This window comes from Cottoperca gobio, chromosome 7 (genome assembly GCF_900634415.1).
Source record: "Cottoperca gobio chromosome 7, fCotGob3.1, whole genome shotgun sequence".
Lineage (NCBI taxonomy): Eukaryota > Metazoa > Chordata > Actinopteri > Perciformes > Bovichtidae > Cottoperca > Cottoperca gobio.
The window spans coordinates 10,916,399-10,925,847 of NC_041361.1; the positions used below are offsets into that span (position 1 = coordinate 10,916,399).

General features: G+C 38.7%; 1 protein-coding gene across 7 annotated transcripts; it reads right to left on the reverse strand.

Moving 5' to 3' along the window:
* Positions 1 to 3,369: 3,369 nt before the first annotated feature.
* Positions 3,370 to 9,118, reverse strand: fam3a (FAM3 metabolism regulating signaling molecule A). Of its 7 annotated transcripts, none has more exons than XM_029435346.1 (11): positions 8,995 to 9,118; positions 8,565 to 8,670; positions 7,974 to 8,005; positions 7,707 to 7,814; positions 7,237 to 7,260; positions 6,994 to 7,120; positions 6,574 to 6,632; positions 6,419 to 6,469; positions 6,222 to 6,306; positions 5,041 to 5,167; positions 3,370 to 4,570 (listed from the first exon to the last, which is right to left on the reverse strand). In XM_029435346.1, the coding sequence occupies exons 3-11, from the start codon at positions 7,984 to 7,986 to the stop codon at positions 4,472 to 4,474; spliced, it is 693 nt and encodes a 230-aa protein (XP_029291206.1). In that variant the 5' UTR covers positions 7,987 to 8,005; positions 8,565 to 8,670; positions 8,995 to 9,118; the 3' UTR covers positions 3,370 to 4,471. The 7 variants fall into 7 exon arrangements, with proteins under 7 accessions (XP_029291206.1, XP_029291204.1, XP_029291205.1 ...); XM_029435344.1 differs by having other exon boundaries at positions 8,521 to 8,670; XM_029435345.1 differs by having other exon boundaries at positions 8,565 to 8,673; positions 8,995 to 9,103.
* Positions 9,119 to 9,449: the final 331 nt, after the last annotated feature.

Genomic DNA, 9,449 nt, shown 5'->3' on the forward strand with positions numbered 1-9,449 from the left:
ATTGAAAAGATGTTAACATCACCCACTATTCATCTAAATCCAGCATGGTGCAATTGTATAAGAAAAGATAATGCAATTAAAACTTGCTCTGAGCACTCCTCCTACTCAATACTTGCACAAGTTGGTTCAGCACATGTTGCTTCCCTCTGCGTCTTCTGTCTATAGGCGGCTTTTTGAGATCGGATGAAAAATGTTCAATGCTGGCCACTAGAATCAAACACACAATTATTGTTCTCTTCCCATTAGGGAAACTCAAGGCTGAAACACAACAAGGACTTTTGTCCAATCCAGGTCAAGCATGGGAGAGGAGAGTGTAGGTAGCACACACAGAGCACTGTTCATGGAGGGAGAGAGAAAGGGGGAATATTTGTTATCTAACCCCCCTTTTTGTTCTCTTGTATTCCCCTCGGCAAGCACAACCGTCCCATTCCAAAGGCTTCCTCTAATCCAGGTGAAAGAAAAAGGCTCCTTAATCAGCCAATGATGAATCGGGATTACATGTTACTAAAGTAGCTTACTACTCCTGGAGGTCATATCAACAGCCGAGCCTCTTTTACTCCTGCAAATGCTCTCTGAACTTTTGTGGATGATGGAACACTCAGAGATCAGCAAAGTGTTGGTTTCAGTATTCAGCAGCTGTCAGCCTTCCTGGAGGAAGCATCCTCCACAATGTTTTAAGTACACCACTATCACTCCCAGCGGGACTAAAAGATGCAATGTTTTCATATATATCATTTAGTATCAATACAGGAGAAGGGGATGCTTGACGGTATACATAATGGATGTTAACATAATGATTAATGTATTTCTACTACTTATAAAATACAAATAGGTGTAGCTGACATTGTGATTTATTTTTAAATTAGTTTAATTTGCTAACAGACGTATTGTGAATATTCCCTCGAGCAATGAACCCATGATGCAACGGGTCGTGCAGTATTCTCTGAAGCCAAATGCAATTAATGTATGTTATTTATATGTTATAGCACATATCTTACGACACAGTGATGCCTGGATGTGCGAGCAACCATGAAGTGCAGCTATTGGCTAGTTAGTAGCTCAGCTGACTTTTTAGAAACGCCATGACAAGCGATGAAAGACAAAGTACAAGTCACCACACAAGACAAGAGAGACGCCTGACACCACCTCAAATCAAAAACCCCCAAACCTTCTAGCCTTGTAGTGCGCCGGGTAAAGGCAAATTATTGAAATCATTGAAATGGCCTAAACATGTGCTGTCTGAGGGACTGTCAGCGAGTCTGCACTTGACTGGAGTGTTTTTACCACACAGCATAATTTGATTTAGAATAACAAACAGCCACAGGAGAGGATAAATACCTAATAAACAATCTAGTAAACAGACTGAACAGAATAATAATGCCTCACTAGGGGGGCAGTCTTGGAATAAAAAAAGAAAATTACTATATGCATAGTAAATTAAAAAATAACAACAATCATCACTCACCCGAATGTAACATCGTAGCTCGTCGGTCCAGCGATATATATATATATATATATAATCTTCTTTAACGAGCTGCTTAGCCCAGATAGCTAGCTAACTCACTGAATTTCTTATTATTCCTGTAGCTTTTTACAAACGCTATTATTACACGAGATTTACACCGGGCTTCCTGCCTACAAAATCTTTTTTACAACCACTGAAAAAATACATGTACAAAAAAAGCTTTAGAAAAACAATTCGTTTGTTTTTCTCTTTACATTTTTATACGCGTTGCTGCGGCGCTATCGACTTGAACAATCCCCACCGGAGCCGTCGAGCCTCGGTCTGTGAGAGACAGGCACAGAGCACTTGGAGGACCGATTCAGACGATGTTGGCCGTTGTTGCTTTACAGATTTTCCCACTCGCTACCCGGTTTTAACGGCTCCAAGTTGAGCAGCTGACCATTCATGTGCACCCGAATAATATCAGTAACTTATGTACATAATTTACAACGCACGACTCCGACAGCCTTCAGCAGGTTCGCGTGTGTACAGAGCGCGCGCTGCCTGCCTGTTCTCACTTGCCACAGGGCTTCTCATCATCCTCATATTGAACAAATCCGACATTTAGCCCACTCCCCCACAAGAGGGCGGTGGTGCTGCATGTTTAGATCATGCTATATTTCAGCGGCTCGTTATGTGACTTTAGTGCTGCATTCAATGCTCCTCGTAAGCTTCAGTTTCTGGACAGCAGCCGTACAAACGTGATGGATCAGTTGAATACAAAAAAAGATAGAACAAAAAAAAAAGATTTAAGGGCTAACGCTATTGTTGTAAATCATATTATTTTATTAAGTTCCCTTGCATATTATTGTTCATGACTTTAACCCTGCTATGATGACCACATTAAATGTTTAACATGTCTGAATAAGTGCTTGACATCACTTTATTTGGATTCATATTTAAAGAATTTTAATGGGTCCAACTGGGTAAACATAAAATAAACATATCATGTTTTCAATTTCTTGTGCATATTGTGTGTGCGTCTGTGTTCTCTGATGTCAAGTTGACCCAAGACTGTTTTAGCTATATAGAACATTTTCAATTGTTTTGTTAAGTTTTATCTGAAAGGATATTTAGGTAGTCAACAAAGAGACATATAGTACCTGCCACATACACTTGAAGAACCTTTGGGAAAAGCCAGTCATGTACATCAATCCATAAAGCTTCCCAATATCATAAATGATATTTCAGTATCATTACAAAATACAATTATTGGTTTCAATTCAAAATCGTGTGGAGGCTGTGAAAACAAATGACCTTCCTCAGACACAAACACACACTATCTAATGTACAAAGAATTGAAGTTGTTCTGCTCTAACCCTTAAATTCCCAAGAGTCAAATAGAAAAGGTGCACATTATCTCATAAAGAGAGCTAAAGAGAGAAAATATCTAAGTAAAGTAGTCTGTATAATAATCCTACATCTACATACAAAACAAAACTACATAATTATTCTACCTCAATAGCACGTCTCTCCCTTTGAACATGAAATAACCCAGTCCTTGAGAACACAGAACTCATTCCTAAATATACAACTCGAAATCACAATTTATTAACAACACTTGAAGGCCACATAACACATCTCAATAGAACAATGAAATGTATCGTGTTTTTATTACAGTATGGCGTTACAGTTGACAGATTGAATTTGCAACACGATTATGTGCCGTCACAGAATTAACAGCCAAATCTGAAATGTTCCACATTCAGTCCACAGTGTTTATCACGACATATGCTTGGTGAAGCAAATGCCTTGAGCAGAATGAACTGAGTAACCCCAGCGAGCATTTGACTTGTGTCGCCCTCTGGTGAATCTATTCAAGTATGCCAGTTGATTCAGAACCCAAGAGAAAGAAACCCCATAAGAAATGTTGTGGCAATTTTATTCATCAGCATTGTAATCACAATATAGACACTTTAGAAAACTATCACTTGGAGGTAACATAATTCAGACAAAGGCAGCTAAAAATGGATTTCTAGCCATACATGTAAAATAATAATTTTTATTTCAATACATTTCCTTCCTTGTTGTTAGGCGTGCAAGATGCCAAAGGGATACATTAAACATTTTAAAAAACGACACACACAACCACACATTTATGTTGAATCTTAAAATAAAGCACTGGGTTGGGAGATGCAGGCTATGGGCGGTGTTAAGATGAACCCACACTAGGAATAATAAAAGTATTCAAATAAATAGTTTTATCAGAGGGAAATGACCAAATTTGCCTAAAGAAATCTGTAAACATATGGCAAACGATAACTGCAGTACATCAAGTTCTAAGAAAACAATGGCATCTTACAATAGCCATAATATCACTGAAATACGTATCACAGGATGAAAATATATTAACGGATTTAAATATAAAATCTGCCCACAGACCTGATGCTTAGTAGGACATCAAAACTACTAGTGTAATTTAAAATGTTTTTCTTAAATTGAAGGGATTAAGTTTCCAAATGTCTTACTGTGGAACCAGTTAGAAGTGCGTTTTGCCTTCTGAACATCAAATGGACAGAATATTGACACCCTTCAGACAGGCTTGCAGACAGGAAATATGTCCATTTCCTACAAATGGCTTTGGAAGACCTACTCCAGCTGTATTCATTCACTCGTCGCGATACACTTTGGTCATCAAACATTTGGCCTCTCAAGTTCCGCTTAATCTGGCTCAAACATTTTCACTCATTTCTACAGCATTACTTCAGCTCAAAAGTGTCTCGAAAAGATTAATGAACAAATCCTCTATAACAAGTTCCAGCAATTTTAAATATAAAGTCCCAAGACAACCTTTGCTGTCAACTCATGCCTCAGGCACGAGAGGGGAAATCAAAATGCCGTTTGTGTCCCAGATTTTGGATGATTTCAAATTGTTCAGCGTTTCCCTGTTGATGTTTTTTTTTAACAGTCATTTGGATCCACTGCTGCCACTCCAGGTGTTACTGCACGAGGGAGCATCAGGTGGGATTAACCTTCAAGGGGTGGTCGCAGAGGAATACAGCCATCCATCTCCAGAGACTCGGGCCAACCTTCATACTTGTTGCTATTCTTCGTGTTCTTCATACGCTGATGGGAAGAGCCATAGGCAAACAGAACGGATGTCAACAAAACAGACTGGGATTCACCAAACAACTTTTCACAACAGCCTGTTTTTAACTGCATTATTATGAAATTTCAAATATAAAAAAAGGATAGAAGCATTACTATACATCACATTTAGAGGTGGGATGAACATTTAATATTACCCATCATCAACATTGACAGGACAGCCACATAAAAAGTGGCACATTTTCCCTTTAGGGTAATCTCTCTTGTGAGATTGGCATATGGGTAAATCCCTACTTGTTCTATTGCATATCATTTAATAGCCAGTATCATAATTGTAATTGTGAGCAACAAATCTTGAGAATATTGTCTGGGAGTTATTTTTCATTGTACTTTACCTGATGACACAGAATACATTTGACAATATCTGGACATCAAAGGAGCTGATCATTTCCACTCTAAGCCCGTGTTCAGCATTGATAGTAGCATACCTGCTCAAATGGACTCTTATTCTCGATGCCCTTGGCTCCAACAAATACCCAGCTGTCTCTAAAGGCCAGCTCCTTCACTGCCGTGCTCCCAAGCTCCTCAAACAGTCGTCGAGACTCATCGTTCAACCTGTCAGCCAGAAATACAGCAGTACATTGCTTTTCATCTGCTTCTCCAAACTGGGGCGTGCTGACCTCCGTCTATTGTATTTAATGAACGACTATGGATAAGTACATCATCCAATCCCACTTCAAAATATCCAAACAATCCCTTTTATGTTTATTAAGTGGGTGGGCTATTCTTTCAAGAAAAAAGTGCAGTAGGCTCTTCCTGGGCTTTAAAACGGTCTTGAATCGTTCTCATTCAACCACTTACAAGCCTGAAAGCCTTTTGAGGTCAATGGAGGGATTTACGATCATGCTCATTTTGTTCCACCGCAAGGTATCACGTGTTCACAAATAATTCACCACTTAATTTTATTTTAAAATCATGATTCCTGACAGTATAAGGGTACATCATAACCCACAGGGCATTTTGTCTTCATTAGAAACTGTGCGACTGCTCTGCCGACCTCATTTAGTGCCAATTTGAGCTTTTGCTCTTTCAGTGTTAAACTTTAAAGACATGCCACGAATGCAAATTTGTACATAATATTTTTGTTTGTTTGTACTCTAGGTTTTGGCAAATTGTTCTGTGCTTTAATGCTATATTTATTTATCATGCGGAAGTTTTTGAAGATGTTTTGAATAAATTCATATATTTATTTAAGTGGAGTGTATAATGTTAAATTTGACTATAAAGATGAACCGATGGGCATCAGCTTTTGGTTTGATATTTGTCCTGCTGTTTAGCTATGAAAATATGTTATAAATAGAACGGCACTCAAAGAGCGCAGACCTCCGCCCAGTCCATCCTGTCTCGCAATGATAACAAAGTGGAAAATTGAAAGGGTTCTTCCTTGACCAAAGCTACACCGTTCATCTCTTTAGTTTTTCCGTAATACTGCTGACAAACAGACAGCAGTGCCACATCATTGTTTTATATGACAAAATATTTTCCAAGTTATAACATGGAATACCCTTTAGCTTCAGCTAACAATATATTATGTGTAAAAAAATAGCTTAGAGCTGCGTTGAACTAAGATGAAAAGAAAAAGGTGTTGGACTGGAACATGGATTCTTACTTTGTTGCTGCATCATCAAAGGAAGCTACAAACACGAGGGTTCCTTCATGAAGTGGCCGGAGAAACTTCAACAGGTCCGTAATATCTGAGAACGAACATCAGATGAGCCATGAACTGTGGTTTATAGCTTGATATTACCAAGCCATATGCACCAGATGTGAAATATGTACTATAAATTAGTGTCTGGTTTTTATTACCTCCTGCCCACGTATCAAAGTTCTTTGTGTCCATGAGCTCTCCTGTCACCCCTGGAGCAAAGAAACATCAGTCAGAGGTTATAATAACACAATTAGGAGCTTCAAATATTAATGTAACACAATCGGGTTACAAAGGTGGATGAGGACACTCTTACCATTTACCAGAGCTATGTTGAGTCCTCTGCCAACGTTGTTCTTCACACTGCTCACTAACCTGTGACACAGAAACACAAAAGGTTGAAACACTAGCTGAAGCACTCAGGGGGAACACTTCCTAGTCTTGCACAGACACATGAAACTACACGCTTCTACACGGTGCCTGGCACTTGAGAAAGAACAACAACAAATATAATAAGAACCACATAAGACTACAGATAAAAACAAAGAAATGGGGGACAGACAGAATGAAGGAATACTTGCATTCAAGTCCCCAGACAGGTTTGGAGGCCTGGTTATGAAAGCACAGAGAAAAAAAAAAAAAAAGAATAGAGTGTGAAATAAAAAAAAAAAGGACAGACAGCAGGGAAGACAAAGACATAGACAGACAGGAAGAAACTGTAAGCACTGAATCTCACATCTTGTCCTCCAGGCAGATCTTGGGCCCAATGACATTGGCAGCACCAGACACCAGGCGGAAAGCCAAATGTTTTGGGGGACAGGGAGCTGAAAGTCCACATTTATACCTTCGAGGGCGGAGTTCAGCTGAAATATGTGTATACATTAGTCAGTTAGTGATAAGGAGGACTATAAAGACACTATCATGAACATACTTGACAGTAGTCGTAAAATTGTCTTATCATATAGTTTATTTTACTTACCAGCTGTTGGTTTCTCGCTTGCACCTGAAAAAAAGAAATGTTCATATCAGAAAGGATTTGTTTGACCATATTATAAACATCCCCTTCATCACATGAGCTTAAACTCTTATCATTTGTCTTTAGGTTGCTACTAACAATTAATTTTCTTCATCAATTAGTCTTTAATCTAATCTTAGAAATGAGTAAATAAAAGGTTCATCACTGTTTCCCAGAGCCTATATTGACGTCAACAGTACAAAACCCCAAGATATTCAATGTTCAACTATACAAAACAGAGCTAAGATATTCAATGTTTAACTATACAAAACAGAGCTAAGATATTCAATGTTCAACTATACAAAACAGAGCTACTCCCCAAAGCCTTACATTTAGCAGCCAGAACCAGTGAAGTGTAGCCACTTTTGTTAGATAGATTGTTCTCAACAAATCTTTTGTCTATCAATTAATTGTTTCAGAACCCCTTCTCTCACCGCTGAAGAAATGGCGCACAGATGAGCCGCTCTCCCCTCCAAATAAGGTGTTTGCCACCAGCCAGGTGAGCCCCACCATTAGCAGCACAGCCACAGCTCTCAGGGGGCCTGTCAAGAGAACCAGAACACACCAGTTCAGGCAAGGCATGGGATTACTACTGCATCAACAAGTTCCCACTGGAGTAGCTCTTTGTTTTCCATTTCTTTATTCAAGAAAACATAGGCACTGGGGTGTCATAAAAATAAAATAAATAAACTTAAACCAACCTGTTAGTCTCATGATTCACCGTCTCATAGACCTGGACAGATATTAAAATAATAAATTCATTAAAAAGCAGTTACATTAGGATGGTTTGTAGTTTGTTGAGAGTGGCTTTTCATTTTGTCAAATTTTGAGGACATATAGTAGAGAGGACATATAGTAAAGGAGGAAACATTTAATACAATTAAATAAAAAGGCAGATTTAATTCTAAACAATGAAAAAAATGCACTGATACAATTTCATTATGTATATTGTTCTGTCTTTATGCAACTTCAAAGAGTTCACAAAATATGTAAAGTATTGAAGGAAGAGTGGATATTCTCATAACAGTACTTGTAAATAAGACATTTAACCCTTAAAATCATACGATACAAAGTTTAGCATGGCATCTTTAACAGAAATCTTTCAATTGGTTATAGTGGCCGTGCAAGATGGCTCTGCAGAGGTGGCGTTTGAAGTAACACAAACCAAAAAGACAACACATGACAATCCGTTTGACAACACACTTAATCACTTATATGAACTTACAAATGAGAATAGACAGATTTTACCTGCTGTGTCCACGCTTCACGCGAGTATTGCCTTTTCTTTTTACCTTTGCTAGTGTGTAATGAACGGTGAAAAGGAGCTGTTGCTCTTGCCTCCCGGGACTTTGACTATTTCTTGCGCTGTTTCCTCATTGAGGCTCCTCTGGTATGAATCTGCTTTCAAAGAGAAGACAGGCTGAAGTCAGTTTGTCCAGTCGACCATTTACACAAGTGTTATTACTCCGCTTTTGACAAGCATGGGGGGAAAAAATTATGGTTGGGTACTGTCTTCCGCATTTATTGCCAACACAGTGGTGCCACCAGCCCCAGCCCGCGCGCACGGAGTCTGCGCAGAGTCCTTGTTCTTCTTCTATGGATTCGACAGACTAGACGTTGCAATGGCGTATTGTTGCCCTCTAACGTTACTGTTTCATATATTATCATTTTAACAGTTATTTATATTTTGTTACATAGTCTAATACTGTGCAGAGTAAAAACCTTTTCTCCAGTTGGTCCCAGGCCCCTCAACAGCTTCCTTTGAAGAGTAAGTCTTGCACTGGATGAGGATATGTCTTACTGTCTCTGAGACTTCACACTTAATCCTGGGTGTTTCCCAATCAGTAAACACACATTGTCCAAGATTCAATCTGGTAATGATAACTGATAACTGATAACATATTTCCTGAATTGTAAAACAGATCTCCCCTTCATTTCTGGAAGCAGATTACATGGCAAAGAACGCTGCTCTGGAAAGATAAAATAAAAATGGCCCTACAATATGGGCCATCAAAATCCTTGTGTTACCTAAATAAGACCCACCTCACATCCTGCTTTGTGAATTATGTATAATGTTTGATAAATATTTAATATTGAATTTAACACTGCTGCTGAGTCACTGCATCCAATTTAATTGCCTGGTTTATTGTCCTCTACCCACTAATGTGCCCATAATA

Bases quoted from the DNA above. Each gene is read 5' to 3' on its own strand.
- fam3a (XM_029435346.1), bottom strand. The intron at 7,121-7,236 runs GTAAGTAAAATA...CACATATTTCAG, and splicing joins AAGCGAGAAACCAACAGCTG to CTGAACTCCGCCCTCGAAGG. The intron at 6,470-6,573 runs GTAAGAGTGTCC...TCTTTGCTCCAG, and splicing joins CAACATAGCTCTGGTAAATG to GGGTGACAGGAGAGCTCATG.